Source organism: Pelobates fuscus, chromosome 1 (assembly GCF_036172605.1).
Source record: "Pelobates fuscus isolate aPelFus1 chromosome 1, aPelFus1.pri, whole genome shotgun sequence".
Taxonomy (NCBI): Eukaryota; Metazoa; Chordata; class Amphibia; order Anura; family Pelobatidae; genus Pelobates; species Pelobates fuscus.
The window spans coordinates 475,961,910-475,983,263 of NC_086317.1; the positions used below are offsets into that span (position 1 = coordinate 475,961,910).

The following is a 21,354-nucleotide window of genomic DNA, read 5'->3' on the forward strand; positions in this document are numbered from 1 at the left end:
CCTCTCACTCACTGCCCTCACTCACTCTGTAGCTGAGTGTTCCCCCTCTCACTCACTGCCCTCCCTCACTCACTCTGTAGCTGAGTGGCCCCCTCACTCACTGCCCTCCCTCCCTCACTCTGTAGCTGAGTGTCCCTCCTCTCACTCATTCTGTAGCTGAGTGTCCCTCCTCTCACTTACTGCTCTCCCTCACTCACTCTGTAGCTGAGTGTCCCCCCTCACTCACTGCCCTCCCTCACTCTGTAGCTGAGTGTCCCCCCTTTCACTCACTCTGTAGCTGAGTGTCCCCCTCTCACTCACTGCCCTCTCCCTCTCTCACTCTGTAGCTGAGTGTCCCCCCTCTCACTCACTGCCCTCCCTCACTCACTCTGTAGCTGAGTGTCTTTCCTCTCACTCACTCTGTAGCTGAATGTCCCCCCTCTCACTCACTGCCCTCCCTCACTCACTCTGTAGCTGAGTGTCCCTCCTCTCACTCACTGCCTCCCTCACTCACTCTGTAGATGAGTGTCCCTCCTCTCACTCACTGCCCTCCCTCACTCACTCTGTAGCTGAGTGTCCCTCCTCTCACTCACTGCCCTCCCTCACTCTGTAGCTGAGTGTCCCCCCTCTCACTCACTGCCCTCCCTCACTCACTCTGTAGCTGAGTGTCCCTCCTCTCACTCACTGCCCTCCCTTACTCACTCTGTAGCTGAGTGTCCCTCCTCTCACTCACTGCCCTCCCTCCCTCACTCTGTAGCTGAGTGTCCCCCCTCTCACTCACTGCCCTCCCTCTCTCACTCTGTAGCTGAGTGTCCCTCCTCTCACTCACTGCCCTCCCTCACTCACTCTGTAGCTGAGTGTCCCTCCTCTCACTCACTCACTCTGTAGCTGAGTGTCCCTCCTCTCCCTCACTCTGTAGCTGAGTGTCCCTCCTCTCACTCACTCTGTAGCTGAGTGTCCCTCCTCTCCCTCACTGCCCTCCCTCACTCACTCTGTAGCTGAGTGTCCCTCCTCTCCCTCACTCTGTAGCTGAGTGTCCCTCCTCTCACTCACTGCCCTCCCTCACTCTGTAGCTGAGTGTCCCCCCTCTCACTCACTCTGTAGCTGAGTGTCCCCCTCTCACTCACTGCCCTCTCCCTCTCTCACTCTGTAGCTGAGTGTCCCCCCTCTCACTCACTGCCCTCCCTCACTCACTCTGTAGCTGAGTGTCTTTCCTCTCACTCACTCTGTAGCTGAATGTCCCCCCTCTCACTCACTGCCCTCCCTCACTCACTCTGTAGCTGAGTGTCCCTCCTCTCACTCACTGCCTCCCTCACTCACTCTGTAGATGAGTGTCCCCCCTCTCACTCACTGCCTCCCTCACTCACTCTGTAGCTGAGTGTCCCCCCTCTCACTCACTGCCTCACTCACTCAGTAGCTGAGTGTCCCTTCTCTCACTCACTGCCCTCCCTCACTCACTCTGTAGCTGAGTGTCCCTCCTCTCCCTCACTGCCCTCCCTCACTCACTCTGTAGCTGAGTGTCCCTCCTCTCACTCACTGCCCTCCCTCACTCACTCTGTAGCTGAGTGTCCCTCCTCTCACTCACTGCCCTCCCTCACTCTGTAGCTGAGTGTCCCCCCTCTCACTCACTGCCCTCCCTCACTCACTCTGTAGCTGAGTGTCCCTCCTCTCACTCACTGCCCTCCCTTACTCACTCTGTAGCTGAGTGTCCCTCCTCTCACTCACTGCCCTCCCTCCCTCACTCTGTAGCTGAGTGCCCCCCTCTCACTCACTGCCCTCCCTCTCTCACTCTGTAGCTGAGTGTCCCTCCTCTCACTCACTGCCCTCCCTCCCTCACTCTGTAGCTGAGTGTCCCTCCTCTCACTCACTCACTCTGTAGCTGAGTGTCCCTCCTCTCCCTCACTCTGTAGCTGAGTGTCCCTCCTCTCACTCACTCTGTAGCTGAGTGTCCCTCCTCTCCCTCACTGCCCTCCCTCCCTCACTCTGTAGCTGAGTGTCCCTCCTATCCCTCACTGCCCTCCCTCCCTCACTCTGTAGCTGAGTGTCCCTCCTCTCACTCACTGCCCTCCCTCACTCACTCTGTAGCTGAATGTCCCTTCACTCACTGCCCTCCCTCACTCACTCTGTAGCTGAGTGTCCCTTCTCTCACTCACTGCCCTCCTTCACTCACTCTGTAGCTGAGTGTCCCTTCACTCACTGCCCTCACTCACTCTGTAGCTGAGTGTCCCCCCTCTCACTCACTGCCTCCCTCACTCTGTAGCCGAGAGTCCCCCCTCTCACTCACTGCCCTCCCTCCCTCACTCTGTAGCTGAGTGTCCCTCCTCTCACTCACTGCCCTCCCTCACTCACTCTGTAGCTGAGTGTCCCTTCACTCACTGCCCTCCATCACTCACTCTGTAGCTGAGTGTCCCTTCTCTCACTCACTGCCCTCCCTCACTCACTCTGTAGCTGAGTGTCCCTCCTCTCACTCACTGCCCTCCCTCACTCACTCTGTAGCTGAGTGTCCCCCCTTTCACTCACTGCCCGACCTCACTCACTCTGTAGCTGAGTGTCCCTCCTCTCACTCACTCACTCTGTAGCCGAGAGTCCCCCCTCTCACTCACTGCCCTCCCTCACTCACTCTGTAGCTGAGTGTCCCTCCTCTCACTCACTGCCCTCCCTCACTCACTCTGTAGCTGAGTGTCCCTTCACTCACTGCCCTCACTCACTCACTCTGTAGCTGAGTGTCCCTCCTCTCACTCACTGCCCTCCCTCACTCTCTCTGTAGCTGAGTGTCCCTCCTCTCACTCACTGCCCTCCCTCACTCACTCTGTAGCTGAGTGTCCCTCCTCTCACTCACTGCCCTCCCTCACTCACTCTGTAGCTGAGTGTCCCTTCACTCACTGCCCTCACTCACTCACTCTGTAGCTGAGTGTCCCTTCTCTCACTCACTGCCCTCCCTCACTCACTCTGTAGCTGAGTGTCCCTCCTCTCACTCACTGCCCTCCCTCACTCTCTCTGTAGCTGAGTGTCCCTCCTCTCACTCACTGCCCTCCCTCACTCACTCTGTAGCTGAGTGTCCCTCCTCTCACTCACTGCCCTCTCTCCCTCACTCTCTCTGTAGCTGAGTGTCCCTCCTCTCACTCACTGCCCTCCCTCACTCACTCTGTAGCTGAGTGTCCCTCCTCTCACTCACTGCCCTCCCTCACTCACTCTGTAGCTGATTGTCCCTCCTCTCACTCACTGCCCTCCCTCACTCACTCTGTAGCTGAGTGTCCCTCCTCTCACTCACTCTGTAGCTGAGTGTCCCTCCTCTCACTCACTGCCCTCCCTCACTCACACTGTAGCTGAGTGTCCCTCCTCTCACTCACTGCCCTCCCTCACTCACTCACTCTGTAGCTGAGTGTCCCTCCCTCACTCACTCTGTAGCTGAGTGTCCCTCCTCTCACTCACTGCCCTCCCTCACTCAATCTGTAGCTGAGTGTCCCTCCCTCATTCACTCTGTAGCTGAGTGTCCCTCCCTCACTCACTCTGTAGCTGAGTGTCCCTCCTCTCACTCACTGCCCTCCCTCACTCCCTCACTCTGTAGCTGAGTGTCCCTCCCTCCCTCACTCTGTAGCTGAGTGTCCCTCCTCTCACTCACTGCCCTCCCTCACTCATTCACTCTGTAGCTGAGTGTCCCTCCCTCACTCACTCTGTAGCTGAGTGTCCCTCCTCTCACTCACTTCCCTCCCTCACTCACTCACTCTGTAGCTGAGTGTCCCTCCCTCCCTCACTGCCCTCCCTCCCTCACTCTGTAGCTGAGTGTCCCTCCTCTCACTCACTGCCCTCCCTCACTCACTCACTCTGTAGCTGAGTGTCCCTCCTCTCACTCACTGCCTCCCTCACTCACTCTGTAGCTGAGTGTCCCTCCTCTCACTCACTGCCCTCCCTCACTCACTCTGTAGCTGAGTGTCCCTCCTCTCACTCACTGCCTCCCTCACTCACTCTGTAGCTGAGTGTCCCTCCTCTCAATGTCCCCATCTCTCCCTCACTGAATGGCCCCGCCCCTTTCTCTGTTCCATTTTTCTCCTATTGAGAATGAATCCTCCCCCATCCTATTAGACTGGCCCCGCCCTCTAAGGCCCTCCTATTCCCCCATTCAACCTTCTCAATCTGTCTGATATTAGACTGGCCCCGCCCTCAATCCCACCCATTACCCTTAATCCCGCCCATCTGTCAGTCAGTCCCGCCCATCTCTCACAGTGAGCCCCTTCCAGTGCTCAGTCCAGCCCATCTCACAGTCAGTCCCGCCTAGTCCATGGCCCCGCCCCTCTCACAGACAGTCCCCCCAGTCAGTCCCGCCTAGTCCATAGCCCCGCCTCTCTCTTACAATTAGTCCCGCCCCCGTGTCGGTCAGTCGGGGCCCCTCCCCCTGGCGGTGTGTCTGTCTGAGCCCAGTCTGCGCTCTGTCCGTCCTTCATGGAGCCCCCCGGAGCCCCGCGCTCCCCCCGCCGCTCCTGACACACAGCCCGGACCCTGCGACAGAGAGCGGCCAACCCCGGCCGGGGGGAACTGCCCCGTGTGGACCCCGGGCTCGGCCCTCCGGCACCATGCAGCCCCCGCCGAGAAAGGTGAGGGGACCGGGGGGACCGGGATCATGGTATGGGGGGATACGGGGGGACCGGGATCATGGTATGGGGGGGGATACTGAGGGTAGGATCATGGTATGGGGGGATACTGGATCATGGTATGGGGGGGATACTGGATCATGGTATGGGGGGGATACTGGGGGTAGGATCATGGTATGGGGGGGGATACTGGATCATGGTATGGGGGGGATACTGGATCATGGTATGGGGGGGGATACTGGATCATGGTATGGGGGGGGATACTGGATCATGGTATGGGGGGGATACTGGATCATGGTATGGGGGGGGATACTGGATCATGGTATGGGGGGGATACTGGATCATGGTATGGGGGGATACTGGATCATGGTATGGGGGGGGATACTGGATCATGGTATGGGGGGGGATACTGGATCATGGTATGGGGGGGGATACTGGATCATGGTATGGGGGGATACTGGATCATGGTATGGGGGGGATACTGGATCATGGTATGGGGGGGATACTGGATCATGGTATGGGGGGGGGGATACTGGATCATGGTATGGGGGGGGGGATACTGGATCATGGTATGGGGGGGATACTGGATCATGGTATGGGGGGGGATACTGGATCATGGTATGGGGGGGATACTGGATCATGGTATGGGGGGGGGATACTGGATCATGGTATGGGGGGGATACTGGATCATGGTATGGGGGGGATACTGGATCATGGTATGGGGGGGGATACTGGATCATGGTATGGGGGGGATACTGGATCATGGTATGGGGGGGATACTGGATCATGGTATGGGGGGGATACTGGATCATGGTATGGGGGGGATACTGGATCATGGTATGGGGGGGGGATACTGGATCATGGTATGGGGGGGGGGATACTGGATCATGGTATGGGGGGGGATACTGGATCATGGTATGGGGGGGGATACTGGATCATGGTATGGGGGGGGATACTGGATCATGGTATGGGGGGGGATACTGGATCATGGTATGGGGGGGGATACTGGATCATGGTATGGGGGGGATACTGGATCATGGTATGGGGGGGATACTGGATCATGGTATGGGGGGGATACTGGGGGTAGGATCATGGTGTGGGGGGGGATACTGGGGGTAGGATCATGGTGTGGGGGGGGATACTGGGGGTAGGATCATGGTATGGGGGGGATACTGGGGGTAGGATCATGGTATGGGGGGGATACTGGGGGTAGGATCATGGTATGGGGGGGATACTGGGGGTAGGATCATGGTATGGGGGGGGATACTGGGGGTAGGATCATGGTATGGGGGGGATACTGGGGGTAGGATCATGGTATGGGGGGGGATACTGGGGGTAGGATCATGGTATGGGGGGGATACTGGGGGTAGGATCATGGTATGGGGGGATACTGGATCATGGTATGGGGGGGGTACTGGGGGTAGGATCATGGTATAGGGGGGGATACTGGGGGTAGGATCATGGTATGGGGGATACTGGGGGACCGGGATCATGGTATGGGGGGGGCGGGATACTGGGGGTAGCCTCATGGTATGGGGGGGATACTGGGGGACTGGGATCATGGTATGGGGGGATGCTGGGGGTAGGATCATGGTATGGGGGGGATGCTGGGGGTAGGATCATGGTATGGGGGGATACTGGATCATGGTATGGGGGGGAGGATACCAGGGGTAGGATCGTAGTATGGGGGGGGGGTACTGGGGGTAGGATCATGGTATGGGGGGGGATACTGGGGGTAGGATCATGGTATGGGGGGGGATACTGGGGGACTGGGATCATGGTATGGGGGGGATACTGGGGGACTGGGATCATGGTATGTGGGGGGGGATACTGGGGGACTGGGATCATGGTATGTGGGGGATACTGGGGGACTGGGATCATGGTGTGGGGGATACTGGGGGACTGGGATCATGGTGTGGGGGTATACTGGGGAACTGGGATCATGGTATGGGGGGATACTGGGGGACCGGGATCATGGTATGGGGGACCGGGATCACGGTATGGGGGGATACTGGGGATAGGATCACGGTATGTGGGGGATTCTGGGGGACCGGGATCACGGTATGTGGGGGGAATACTGGGGGTAGGATCACGGTATGTGGGTGGTACTGGGGGTAGGATCGTGGTATGGGGGGGTAGGATCACGTATGGGGGGGAGATACCGGGGGTAGGATCACGTATGGGGGGGAGATACCGGGGGTAGGATCACGTATCGGGGGGAGATACCGGGGTAGGATCGTGGTATGGGGGGATATTGGGGGATAGGATCACGGTATGGAGGGATATTGGGGGGTAGGATCACGGTATGGAGGGGAGATACCGGGGGTAGGATTGTGGTATGGGGGGTATACTGGTGGTAGGATCATGGTATGGGGGGGTATACTGGTGGTAGGATCATGGTATGGGGGGGGTATACTGGTGGTAGGATCATGGTATGGGGGGGGATACTGGTGGTAGGATCATGGTATGGGGGGGAGATACCGGGGGTAGGATCCGGGTATGGGGCGGTACTGGGGGTAGGATCGTGGTATGGGGGGGGATACTGGTGGTAGGATCATGGTATGGGGGGGGATACTGGTGGTAGGATCATGGTATGGGGGGGGATACTGGTGGTAGGATCATGGTATGGGGGGGATACTGGTGGTAGGATCATGGTATGGGGGGGGGATACTGGTGGTAGGATCATGGTATGGGGGAGATACTGGTGGTAGGATCATGGTATGGGGGGTACTGGGGGTAGGATCATGGTATGGGGGGTACTGGGGGTAGGAGCGTGGTATGGGGGGGTACTGGGGGTAGGATCGATATATCTGTCCACGTAATATTATAATATATATTATGTTTAATCAGAGCCCTGACACAGGGTAATATCATTATATCTGTTCTCATAGTATTCTACATAATTTAGAAACCCCCGGCATGCGGTAGTACCGTATATATTACATGTGTGATCAGACCCCTGGAATGGGCCTGTAAAAAAGTGTTATATGTGTAGATTATTACCCTTGCTGCAGGGACATTATCGTAGCTTGTCGCTTACAATAATAAAGAGTAATCATATCACATAATGTGTATAGTATGACAGCTGGCCAGCTTTTTGCAAAGTTTGTATTGAGCGGCTAATCATTTAATGTGAATAATTCCTTGTTTATCACCTTTTAGTACTGTGTGCTACAGCCTCAGAGTTAAATGTCAGCAAATCTGCTACTTGACCATTTCAACTCCGCTTTTTGGCACAGTCTCTGGATTTGAAAGTGTTAATCCTCTGTGCAGGAGCAGAGAGTAAGCCATCCTGTTGTCCTTGGCCATAAAGCTAGCACTCTAATGGTTACTTGGGCATGATGCAATGCACTGTATTATGTCAGGAGGTTTATGAGAAATCTATTGATCCCCTTATATGATTCTGATTAGCTTTATATTTAATTTTGATAAGGCAGCGAGGCACTGCAATGACAGGGAAGCTCCCCGATGCTCTGTGATTTACCTCTTGCAGCGCAATGTTTATTCTGCTCATGTCTTGCTCTATTGATGTCTTGATGGGCGTGGGGCTGTCTTGAGGCTAATAATGTAATTATTACATGCTTGTTTAATCAGGTGATGCCATAGATGCTTTTTATGTTTTTGCTGATTTTAGATTTCCTGGAATAAGTGGGTGCGAGCCGGGAACTCTGACCCTCCACGCACAGGAGGCATGTGATGTTGTGATGTGTGCTGCTAGATGTACACAAAAAACGTTTGCTGGTGTTTCTCTACACATACTGCTAGAAGCAGTGCGCCAGTGGGTGTATGTACCAGGCTTTACCCATTGAGTCATTAGAGTATCCGTGTACATTGGATTTGCTCATTAGGGTGTCCTTGTACACGGGATTTGCTCATTAGGGTGTCATTGTACATGGGATTTGCTCATTAGGGTGTCATTGTACACGGGATTTGCTCATTAGGGTGTCATTGTACACGGGATTTGCTCATTAGGGTGTCATTGTACACGGGATTTGCTCATTAGGGTGTCATTGTACACGGGATTTGCTCATTAGGGTGTCATTGTACACGGGATTTGCTCATTAGGGTGTCATTGTACACTGGATTTGCTCATTAGGGTGTCATTGTACATGGGGTTTGCTCATTGGGGTGTCATTGTACACTGGATTTACTCATTAAGGTGTCATTGTAAATGGGATTTGCTCATTGGGTGTAATTGTACACGGGATTTGTTCATTAGGGTGTAAATGTACACGGGATTTGTTCATTAGGGTGTCATTGTACACGGGATTTGCTCATTAGGGTTCTAATATGTCAGTGTACATTGGATTTGCTCATTGGGGTGCTAGAGTATCCGTGTACATGAAGCTGCATATGTTGTATGCCATACTATGCAATAGGGTGCTAGTAGTGTGTCTATGTACATGATACTGTGCCATATAGTTCTAGCGTGTTTATGTACATGGTGTTGTATGTTAGAGTGCTAGCACACTTGTGTATGTGTAACTGATCAATAGTGTTTATGTGTACATGGCAATGGCCAAGACTGTGTGCAATGTCCATTAGGTGTCGATGTGTCTGTGTAGAATATATAGTACTGTGCCATAAAGTGATGGTTTGTCTGTGTATGCAGTTGTGCCATAAAGTGATGGTGTGTATGTGGTGCTGTGCCATAAAGTGATGGTGTGTATGTGCATGCAGTGTTGTGCCATAAAGTGATGGTGTGTCTGTGTATGTCGTGCTGTGCCATAAAGTGATGGTGTGTCTGTGTATGCGGTGCTGTGCCATAAAGTGATGGTGTGTATGTGCACGCAGTGTTGTGCCATAAAGTGATGGTGTGTCTGTGTATGTCGTGCTGTGCCATAAAGTGATGGTGTGTATGCGGTGCTGTGCCATAAAGTGATGGTGTGTATGTGCATGCAGTTGTGCCATAAAGTGATGGTGTGTATGTGGTGCTGTGCCATAAAGTGATGGTGTGTATGTGCATGCAGTGTTGTGCCATAAAGTGATGGTGTGTCTGTATGTCGTGCTGTGCCATAAAGTGATGGTGTGTCTGTGTATGCGGTGCTGTGCCATAAAGTGATGGTGTGTATGCGGTGCTGTACCATGTAATGATGGTGTGTCTGTTTACATGGTAATGTGTTAGTGTGCATGTGGTACTGTGCAGTGCTAACGTGTCTGTGTACGTGGTTTACTATGAACTAGGGGTTCAGGGTGGGTGCGTGGTTCCATGACTTGGGGCACTAGCTTTTATGTGATGCTGTGTATTAATTTGCTAGCACTTGGTGATGTGCCATAAAGTGCTGTATTTTAGAATGCTGGTGTATCTGCATGCTAGTGTATATGCGTGCTGGTATATCTGTGTACCTTGTATGTTTTTGGGTGCTGGCATGCTACTGGTAATGCATCATGGGTGCTATCATGTACATGTTGGTATGGAGCCGGTAGGTAAATACTTCTCTGTGTGTACAGCGACCGGAGACGATAGTGTGAGTCTTGCTATTAAGTTTTAGTCTGTGAATAAACAAACTAATGATCGTGTCTACATAATGCTTGTGAGGGTGCCCTGGTTGTGTGTGACTGACTTCATAGGGTTTTTTGTGTTAATGCACAGAGCTATGGTGTTGTGTTCCTGCTGAAGGGTTAATGTATAGGTTCTGTAAAGCCTTAGACAATGCGTTCACGGTTTGTATATGCAGGGATAGTACTCCTGTGATGCTAATGTGAGGGGTCTGGAAGATGTATGTCCAGGGGCGCAGAGAGTCATGGGTAAGTGTAGGGAATTAACAGGTCGTTGTGTGGAGCAGTACTTGGTGGGTTAGATTGTGTGTTCATACTGTATATTCAGAGATACTGGAGATTGGCATGGATGAGGCAGGTGTTGCATGCATGTACAGAGGTTTTTAGGAGATGCTTTTGATTTCTGCCAAGGTTGGAGATGGAAACCTGGCTGCAGCAGTAATCAGAATAATGGGCCTCGGTTGTCTCGGAGTCCTGTCTCTCCGTATAGCTGTAATACCCATAACAAGTTCTAGGAGCCCTGTAATAAAGCTGTACGCTGGGGATTTCAGGAGCTTGGGGAGTTGCACGAGTTCTAGGAAGCTGCAGCCATCTCAGTAAATGCCAGTTATCTTCTATTCGAGATCATAGCTTCCAAGAACACGTATTGGGAAGTAAAATACTGAAAAGAAACCAATAACTGTCAGTGCCAGTAAACCCGCTGAATACTCTATATGGTCTGTTTGTGTATTATTAATAAAGTATTGTGTGCATAGAGCGGATTCCTATCATAGGTTTTGGGGAAAACGGCCCTCTACTTGATGCCAAGAGACTGCTGAAGGTTGGTCTTTTGCACCCTAGCTGCTGTGGACTACCTTAAATAACATGTCAAAGGATAAACGACAGTGCCCTCCATTCTAGTAAATGAAGAGGATCTCTTATATTTCCCATAATCCTCGTTTCCTTGCAGGTTCAGTCTGTGCATGTCTTTCTCCATAGATCTTTATTTAGCAGAATTGAAGGGACACTCCAAACTTCTAAAGCACGTTAGCTTGCTGATGTGCATTATATGTGAAGAGTGCAAATTTAATTAGAATAATCAATTTTATAAACTAACCTGGTGACACCCCCCACCCAACCGGCTGTCAATCAGACAACCGGTCCGGTTACTTCCTGGTCCGGTTAGCTCAGTAAAGCTAAACTTAAAGGACCACTCTAGTGCCAGGAAAACATACTCGTTTTCCTGGCACTAGAGTGCCCTGAGGGTGCCCCCACCCTCAGGGACCCACTCCCGCCGGGCTCTGGGGGAGGAAGGGGTTAAACTTACCTCTTTCTCCAGCGCCGGGCGGGGAGCTTTCCTCCTCTTCTTCCTCGCGACGTCATCGGCTGAATGCGCATGCGCGGCAGGAGCCGCGCTCGCATTCAGCCGGTCGCATAGGAAAGCATTCATAATGCTTTCCTATGGACGCTTGCGTGCTCTCGCTGTGATTTTCACAGTGAGAAGCACGCAAGCGCCTCTAGCGGCTGTCAATGAGACAGCCTCTGGAGGCTGGCTTAACCCTCAGTATAAACATAGCAGTTTCTCTGAAACTGCTATGTTTATAAAAAAAAAAAGGGTAAAAGCTAGCTGGACCTGGCACCCAGACCACTTCATTAAGCTGAAGTGGTCTGGGTGCCTAGAGTGGTCCTTTAAGAGGCAGCAATTGCCCAGAGCACCTGACTTGCAAAGACTTCTCATTGAACCGTATTGGGAAGTCTGTGATTGGACAGCCATAGAAAGTGTGGGTGGGGGAAGAGAGGGAGGCGTCCAATTGCTAATAAAAAAAAAAGGGGGATCTGCAGCTTTTGCGAGCAGTTTTTATATATACCCAAATGAAAAACTGCATAATAAAATGTGTGAATGTTTTCATTGGGATATGTCTGCTAAACAGTGATATTTATTTGCATTTGGGCAGTAGAGTGTAGAATGACGTTTATGGTTCCATTTCTCCTTATTTTGATCATAGCTGATGGTTGTTGATTTGACAATTGTGAACAAGTGAAACTAAATACAAAGTAATCCTCCACTTTGTCTGCAATCATGACCTATGTAAAAAATGGCATTAATAATTAAATGTCAGGCATTGTACTGATACTTCGATAATCCCTCACAAAAGCAAGTCTCGTTCTCTTAAAGGGGAAATTATACACTAAATAAGCCATGCAAACAATTATCTTAACTCACAGCACGTTGTTTAATGTTTATTTCATAGCTGCCATCTTGCTTTATAAATTGTAAATTGGTTTTGTTTGGTGATTTGTTTATTTTAGATATAATGCTACATGAAACATTTCAGAATCCAACGTCTTAAAAAGAAATCAATTTAAAAACCTACTTTTCAAGAAGAAAACATTTGGTTTTTTTCTGTGGTATTTAAAGGGACACTATAGTCACCTGAACAACTTCAGCTTAATGAGGTTGTTCGGGTGAGAACTATAGCTCCCTGCAGCCTTTCTCATGTAAACCCTGTATTTTCTCAGAAAATACAGTGTTTACATTGAAAGCTAGGAACACCTCCAGTTGCAGTCACTCAGAGTGAACCAGAGGGACTTCGGAGTTGATGGAGGCATAATATGCCTCCATCCACTTAGATCTGCTGTCAGCAGAGCACAGGGCAGCACTGTGCACAGCATCCTGTGATTCAGTGTCTCCACCCTCTGCATGCAGACACTGAACTTTCCTCATAGAGACTCACTGATTCAATTCAATTCTCAATGAGGAGATGCTGATTGGCCAGGGCTGTGTTTGAATCATGCTGGCTCTGCCCCTGATCTGCCTCCTTGTCAGTCTCAGCCAATCCTATGGGGAAGCACTGTGATTGGATCAGGCTATCACATGTCAGCAGACTGCTTGTTTTTCTTGCTTGAGTCTAACAGCATGCAGAGTTACAGCTTCTGGCTTGAATACAGTAACATTTTTACAATATATATGGAGGCATGAGGGGCCCAGGGGGGCTAGATGGTGGTGTTAACACTATAGGGTCAGGAATACATGTTTGTGTTCCTGACCCTATAGTGATCTTTTAAGTGCAATGCGTCCCAATAACATGAGATCTGTTGTTGCCCACACGTCTGCTGTTCCTTTTATTGAAGTCTGCACCCAAATCTGTATGGCAGGCCTTTCCAATGTATTGTTACCACTCATCGGGGCTCTGTTTCTTAATCACGCATGTTTTTATTTCGGGACTACACTTTTTCTAATAATAATAATGCCATTGACTATGATTTGTCCCAATATTAATGTACACGCCAAGTACATTATTGCTCACTTTTTGGGTCAATTGCTGATATTCTGTATGTTTAAAGTTTTAAAAAAGATACACAATTTCTAAACAAATTAACTAAACATGCTGATAGCAGTCACACTCCTATCACTCTCAGGCAGCCAGTGCATGTTGAGATCCCAGCATGGGATTACTGACAGCAGTCACAATCCTATCACTTTGAGTCAGACAGCTCAGTATATTATAGTAGATTATTTACTATCTCGCCTTCAGCTGAGTGCTAGGATTCAAAGGGAAGGGTGACGTGAGGTCGCGACATGGCACATCATTGGCCGGCGGCTGGAGTTTCCAGATGTTATCGTTAAAGGGACACTATAGTCACCTGAACAACTTTAGCTTAATGAAGCTGTTTTGGTGTATAGAACATGCCCCTGTCAACCTTGCTGGGAATTGAACAGATTCTACTGAAGATGCATTAGCCCACTGAGCTATCTCACCGACCTTTTATCAGATATATACTTAATATGGTCTCTAATATTCAGTGAAACCTATAATCAGCCTATTCCTAGTTAAGGCGAGTTATATGCTTGATAACATGTCTCTTAAAATCCATGCACGCGGTTTTCCAAGTGAAGTGAATAGGACCTGTCTGCTTCTTTACACCATTTTCTTGTAGAATTAAATGGTAGGTGAGTGTAGATCCTAACAAAAGCTGGGTAGGCGTTTTCTAACTTTTAGATAAAAGGTGATTTTTCTGAGTTTTTTTTTTTCTTTTGTTAAAACAAACTCGAGTGCATTATTTGAATAACGTGTCGATATTTTGTGAAATCTCCCATGGTTCACTGTGGCAGTAACCCCTGTTCAATGCCTGAATCCTTTTATCTTTTTGTTAGCTTTTAGTGTTACGTGATTACACATTTGATTGCGTATTCTGCTAAATGAACTTTGCCCACTATTTAATGATGACATAATTGCATATCACACAGTATAAAGTATCTTTGAATTGACTGGGGCTTCCTATTGGGTGTAAACCAGATTCTGCATATCCTGATTGTCAGTCGTCTGTTGGAGGGAATATGTAGATGTTGGAGTTTAACCATAATATCTATTTCTGAACACCACACTCTCATCCAAAACGTTACGCCAACCAAAATAAAGGTCCTAATTGCTCCTAACTGCTGACCTCTATCACTAATATCTGAGATCCCCTTCAGTTAAAAATTAAAGGAACACTATAGGGTCAGGAACACAGACATGTATTTCTGACCCTATAGTGCTAAACCCACCATTAAGGTGACTTGCACCTCCCCCTTATCCCCCTTAAAAGCATGAAACACTCGCCTTATTTCCAGCGCTCTGCAGGTCTGCCGGCACTGGCCCCGCCCCATTGGTGACATCATATGAATTGGCGATTTAAAAAAAAAATTTATGTGTGGCTAAAATAGGCAAGGGGGCAGGGCCAAATGGCGTTTTGGCCAATCAGCACCTCCTCGTAGAGATGCTTCGAATCAATGCATCTCTATGAGGAAAATTCATGGATGCTGAATGGCAGAGCCAGTGTGCAACACTGAGCCAGGAAGCACCTCCAGTGGCCACTTGGAGGTGTCCCTAGGGGCAATGTAAACACTATCTTTTGTCTGAAAAGGTGGTGTTTGCATGAAAATGCTTGAAGGCAATGATTATACTCACCAGAACAACATTAAGCTGTAGTTGTTCTGGTAACTATAAAGTCCCTTTAATAATGCTGAAAGGGGCATGCATGTGTTTTGTTCCCCCTCCCTCAGCAGCTCCTCCCCTTTGTACTGCTCTAACAGCAATGTGCATTTGTGATTGGCTGAGAGTGTCAGCTGTCCTCTATCAGCCTATCACAGCGCCTATTGCTGGTATGAATTGGTATGCCTCTGGGGGGCAGGACAAGGCGAAGCCAGGGACCCTTATTTATTGTTAAACTGTTCAAAAGAGGTTTAACACTGAATGGAAGGACAGCGCCAGGGGACTCCAGGCACTATAACCACTTTAATGAGTTGGACTGGTTATACTGCCTACACTGTGCTGTTAGTGATTATATCCCTTCCCTCTCTTGCCACTTGCCTTTACTTTCTTCCTTGCGCCGGATCGGGTCCCTGAATACCTGGGGTCCTACATTTAGTTCTCCTGATTGCTACAGTTCCCCTAATGTCCTATCATTTTTAATAATAGACTGTGGGTAAACTACCTTGGCAAAGGACACAAAGCCCATTGCCAAAGGTCACACGCTTTCTAAGAAACTAAGAAGACGTCTTTATTTTAACAGAAACAGAAGGACTGAATATAGGGGGAAGGGTGGAAGAAAAATAATCTGCAAAGTGATAGTGACTCTTTAACTTTGAAACCTTGTAGACTTCGGGTCCACGGTGCCAGTACCAAAATATTGCAGGTTCTCGGTGGATATCTGCCAGCGAGGGCATGCACAGTGACTATGGCACCATGTCAAGCTTGGTATTCAGAGGTCACTAGATTCTGAAACATTTTTAGGTCCCGGTTTCTTATTTTCTGGGTGGATATTGTGGTCAATGCTAATATTTGTATTGTTTGTTTAATAAAGCTACAGCATCTCCTTGTGATGAATTCATTTTTTTGTAGTCCGATATAAAACAATTTAGGATTGCTTTTATTTGCGTTTCCTGGGTTTTTGTGCAGTATTTGTCAATTTACCCCTAGGCCTAGAGACTATTTATTTAATCGCGCTTCACTTCTTTTCTAAACATTTTTTTTTCTATAGATTGCTCCAGAATTATTGCAGAAAGAATAGGTTGAGGGGGACTCTGCTGAAACTGTGCCAACATATTCCATAGCGCTGTACAATAGGCAAACAAGACAAACTTAATTCCAGAAAAACATGTATGACGTACGGAGAGATAGGTGAAGAGCGATCTGCCCAAATTAGCTCAGAATCTAAAGGGACATCTATGTTACCAATATCTCACAATAACTGGTCCTTTTAATGAGTTAAATAACACTTAAGCTCCACGTTAGAAATGGAAACCTGTTAAAGCAAATTTAAAAGGATCAGATCAATAAAACGATCATGGTTATTTGCTAGGCTAGAATTTGTGGAGAAGTAACCAGAGAATTGCAAATCCTAGACACGAATAAACAGTTTGGAAAAGTACGAGAACTCGCCACTCTGCCTATTTCGGCTTAATCGTGGCCCACACACTGTAAATGTAGATGTTTGCAATCTAATACTTAACCCTACAGGAAGAATGTCAGATCACCTGGTCATTTAACAAAGGTATTCAGAACAGGTGATCTGTGTGACATATTTTGCTTTCTTTTCGTTTAGGGAAGGGGCGTGAGGCCGTTTATTCATTCTTTAACCCTTCTATTCCAGAGAATATGAGTGAATGTGTGCTCTGAGGAAATCTGTGTCTAAATAGCTCTTTCTTAGTCCTGGGAGGAACAGTTTGACTCAAAAACGTTTTTCATACATAAAACATAAATAGTGAGCAGTGACGCCAAGCATGTGAAGAGGTGTGTTGTCCTTTTAAACCGATTTCTTACGATAATGTAGTACACTACCTGCTCTCTTTCCATACTGCGGGTCATTATTCAGAGTATAACTGTCTCGCTTTATTTTCCAAATGATTTACTTTAATTAAGGGACACTCTAAGTTCCATAACCGCTCCAATTTATTCTACAGGGACTGAATATGGGTGGAGGAAATAGACCTGTATTTAAAAAAAAAATTATAATTTTTTAAACCACTTCAGAATGGTTTTCCAGAAATCTGGGGAATGTCACCTGTCCTCATAGCATCATAATGGCTACAATGAGCAGTAGTGGTTATGGTGTTTAGAGTGTCTCTTTAATTACTCCTATTGCCACACTACCAGTCTCTATTACCGTCCTGCTAAATTTATTATATAGACGCGCACCTTCCTGTGCCTGCTGTGTGTTGGGTTCCTTGTGGCATTGCCGAATGTGTTGGCTTGATGGTTGGCAGAAGAGCTTGCACCTGCAGTGTCCGCCATCTTGTTTGAAGCAGAGTCCACCTTTAGGAAGTATTCTCTTCTAATCTGTGCATTACAGCCTAATTTTGTCATAACATCCTATAGGTTACACTACAATACCTACCTAAATCTGCAGTCGTTGTCTATTTTTGATTGACACGGTCACTTTAAATGTTGTGTGTAATGTAATTAGAGACTGCACTGTAATGGCTTATTGAAGAATGCTTTGGTGGTATGAAATATACATTCATTGGGATAAATCATTTTATAAAACCATAATTTTTTTTTTCTGACACAGCATTTTATTGTCACTGCTCATTTATATTGTGTATTTTTTTTTTTATCTTTGCAAATTTGAATCACATTGTCTTTGCTCTGACATCTCACGCTTATTATTTTATCAGCAATCGTTTGCACCTCTTTTTTTTTTTTTTTTTTGCAAGACATTTATTTATTTGTTTTGTCCTTATCTCGCCTGTTCTTTACCATGCAGCCTGTGACATTGAACGTGTGCAATTATTCTGTTTCTGCTCCTCACAGAGCATACTGAGAAGCTGCGATTAGCATGGGCGGCTGGATGGTATCCATCTTCTGATTGCTGCGTTTTACAGGCGCGTAGCTCGGATGTAATAGTGTCTCTCCTCTTATTATGTAGACTGTGCGGTGCCTGGCAGGGAGTCAGGTCTCTGAAATCCACAAAACCTCAAAAGCATGCATCCGAATACCAGCCATCGTTAACCATGTGATGCCAAGCCAACAAGCCGCATCACAAGGCGTAAAAATGTTATGGGCACCTTCTTAAAAAGATATTGCCTGGTCCACCTTCCTTGGCTTGTAAATCACATTTTATATGCGGTTATTATGAACTGATAATGTGAAAAAAAACTAGGGAAATGTAAAGAACCCGAGTTTCCCTGTGATTGCACGGTGGCTTACAAATGTAAGTGTTACTTTATATCCCTCATGGAGGTTTAGAGTACCGGTATATTTAATGTGGTAGTGTGCCCTTGGAATTAGTTTGTTCAATTAATCAGTAGTGCATGAAATGTTTTTTTTACGCAGGAAGTCCAGACTAGCCCGAATACATCTCCCAGAATCCTCAGCCAGCTAATATGTTGCACTACGACTGGTTGTACTTAATGTTACTAATTTTGTTTAAAAAATGCTAAAATATTCCTCAGAAATGTACAACCAGCAAAGATAGATAAATGATCGATTAGCATGGGCGGCTGGATGGTATCCATTTTCTGATTGCTGCGTTTTACAGGCGTATGGACAAAATTTGATGAGGCCTCTTGCCAAGCACAAGGTGCAAGTTTTTGAAGAATGTATCCAAACAGAGGGGCTAGGAAAGGAACACAATGGTTTATACTTGCTAATGAAAGGATGGCTTGGGGTAGCGGGTAAGAACTAGGATTTTAAAGTTTACCCTATCTATGTATAACAGTACTGCACTACTTCAGCACTTGTATCCAGCTCTTAAGATGTCTGCCTGAAATGGTATATCATCCTACAATTCCTAGGCTGCAGTTAAACGTACACATTATACGTCCAAAGTCACCCAAACTTCCAAAAGCAGTGATCGAAAATAGAGAGCTTACAGAACTCGGTCTGACGCAATTTAAAGTTTTATTGCACCATAACCACTGTTAGGAGCTATAGTATAATACATAATATCGGGAAGGAGAGCGATAAGTATAAGCGTTCTAGGTAGCCTTGCTAAAATATCTCAGTGGGAGTAATGTCAACACTGCCAGCACCATAACCACCACAGCCCCCTGTAGTGGTTATGGTGCCAGGAGCGCCCAGTGTTATTAGTCAGATACTTTTGACAACTTACCTGGGTCCTGCTGGTGATCGCAGCCAGTGATTGCGATCCTTTGTAAGTAGTACTTGGGCTAAGCAGAGACATCTGGCTTCTCCTGTGGGGTAGGACTGGATGCGGTGTAGGTGCCCGGGAGAACTTGGGGACCCAGGTAAGTTGTCAAACCTTTCTAAACTGTTTTGACAGATTATACTGGGAGAGCGCCACGGCACTGTTTGTGCTTAGAGCAGCGTTTCCCAATTGAGGTTACGCGAGAACACAAATGGAGTTCCGCCGTAATTTCAGCAAACAAAATGGCTACCGCAATTTGGCTTGGCTGGGTGCTGCTGATAATTGAGGGGGGTGGCGAGGGAGCACTCTCCCCCGCTCAGCTCCCTCGCACGCACTGCAGTAATGCCAGAGCCTAAGGGAACTGAGCAGGAAGATCAGTGCTCCCTCGCCGCCAAGCAGCACAAATACATAAATTGTGTGTATATGTTTGTTTGTCAGTGGGTGAGTGTATATGTGTTTGTATGTGTGTCTGTCAGAGTGAGTGTCAATGTTTGTGTCACTGTGTACCTGAGTGTGTATGTATGTCAGTATATGTGTGTGTATCTTTGTGTCTGTGTGTATGTCAGTGTGTATATATGTCAATGTTTTTATAGGTGTCTGTCTGTTAATTTGTTTGTGTATGTATGTACACGGCATACGTACAGCAATCATATGTGCATGCATCCCAGCAATCAAACACCAACACAACATGCAAACACACTCCTGAAAACACAAACATTACAAACAAGAACCCCTATATTCAAATTTAAAATTTATATACAAACACACCCTTTACTCAAACACTAATACTTCACACAAATGTACATCCGCATTTAAAAGCTAACATTACAGCCAAGCACACCCCTGCGCCCAAATGTAAACATTACATACAAACATACCCCTGCATGCAGATACAAACATTACATAAAAACATACCCCTGTATCAAAACGCTAACATTACATACAAACACACCCCTGTATCAAAACGCTAACATTACATACAAACACACCCCTGTATCAAAACGCTAACATTACATACAAACATACCCCTGTATCAAAACGCTAACATTACATACAAACACACCCCTGTATCAAAATGCTAACATTACATACAAACACACCCCTGTATCAAAACGCTAACATTACATACAAACACACCCCTGTATCAAAATGCTAACATTACATACAAACACACCCCTGTATCAAAACGCTAACATTACATACAAACATACCCCTGTATCAAAACGCTAACATTACATACAAACACACCCCTGTATCAAAACGCTAACATTACATACAAACACACCCCTGTATCAAAACGCTAACATTACATACAAACACACCCCTGTATCAAAACGCTAACATTACATACAAACACACCCCTGTATCAAAACGCTAACATTACATACAAACACACCCCTGTATCAAAACGCTAACATTACATACAAACACACCCCTGTATCAAAACGCTAACATTACATACAAACACACCCCTGTATCAAAACGCTAACATTACATACAAACACACCCCTGTATCAAAACGCTAACATTACATACAAACACACCCCTGTGTCAAAACGCTAACATTACATACAAACACACCCCTGTATCAAAACGCTAACATTACATACAAACATACCCCTGTATCAAAACGCTAACATTACATACAAACACACCCCTGTATCAAAACGCTAACATTACATACAAACACACCCCTGTATCAAAACGCTAACATTACATACAAACACACCCCTGTATCAAAACGCTAACATTACATACAAACATACCCCTGTATCAAAACGCTAACACTACATACAAACACACCCCTGTATCAAAACGCTAACATTACATACAAACATACCCCTGTATCAAAACGCTAACATTACATACAAACACACCCCTGTATCAAAATGCTAACATTACATACAAACATACCCCTGTATCAAAACGCTAACATTACATACAAACACACCCCTGTATCAAAACGCTAACATTACATACAAACATACCCCTGTATCAAAACGCTAACATTACATACAAACACACCCCTGTATCAAAACGCTAACATTACATACAAACACACCCCTGTATCAAAACGCTAACATTACATACAAACATACCCCTGTATCAAAACGCTAACACTACATACAAACACACCCCTGAACACACAAAAGCACACCTGCTCCTAAGTACTACT

The 21,354-nt window shown here is 47.3% G+C and overlaps 1 protein-coding gene across 5 annotated transcripts in view; it reads left to right on the forward strand.

The window, feature by feature from the left end:
• The first annotated feature begins 4,357 nt into the window (after window positions 1–4,357).
• Window positions 4,358–21,354, forward strand: part of FCHSD2 (FCH and double SH3 domains 2) — a 142,390-nt gene continuing 125,393 nt past the window's right edge. For all 5 annotated transcript variants that reach the window (XM_063432123.1, XM_063432151.1, XM_063432142.1 and 2 more), the window contains exon 1: window positions 4,358–4,571. In XM_063432123.1, the coding sequence (XP_063288193.1) occupies window positions 4,551–4,571 (21 nt within the window). In that variant the 5' untranslated portion in view covers window positions 4,358–4,550. The remainder of the gene's footprint in view (window positions 4,572–21,354) is intronic.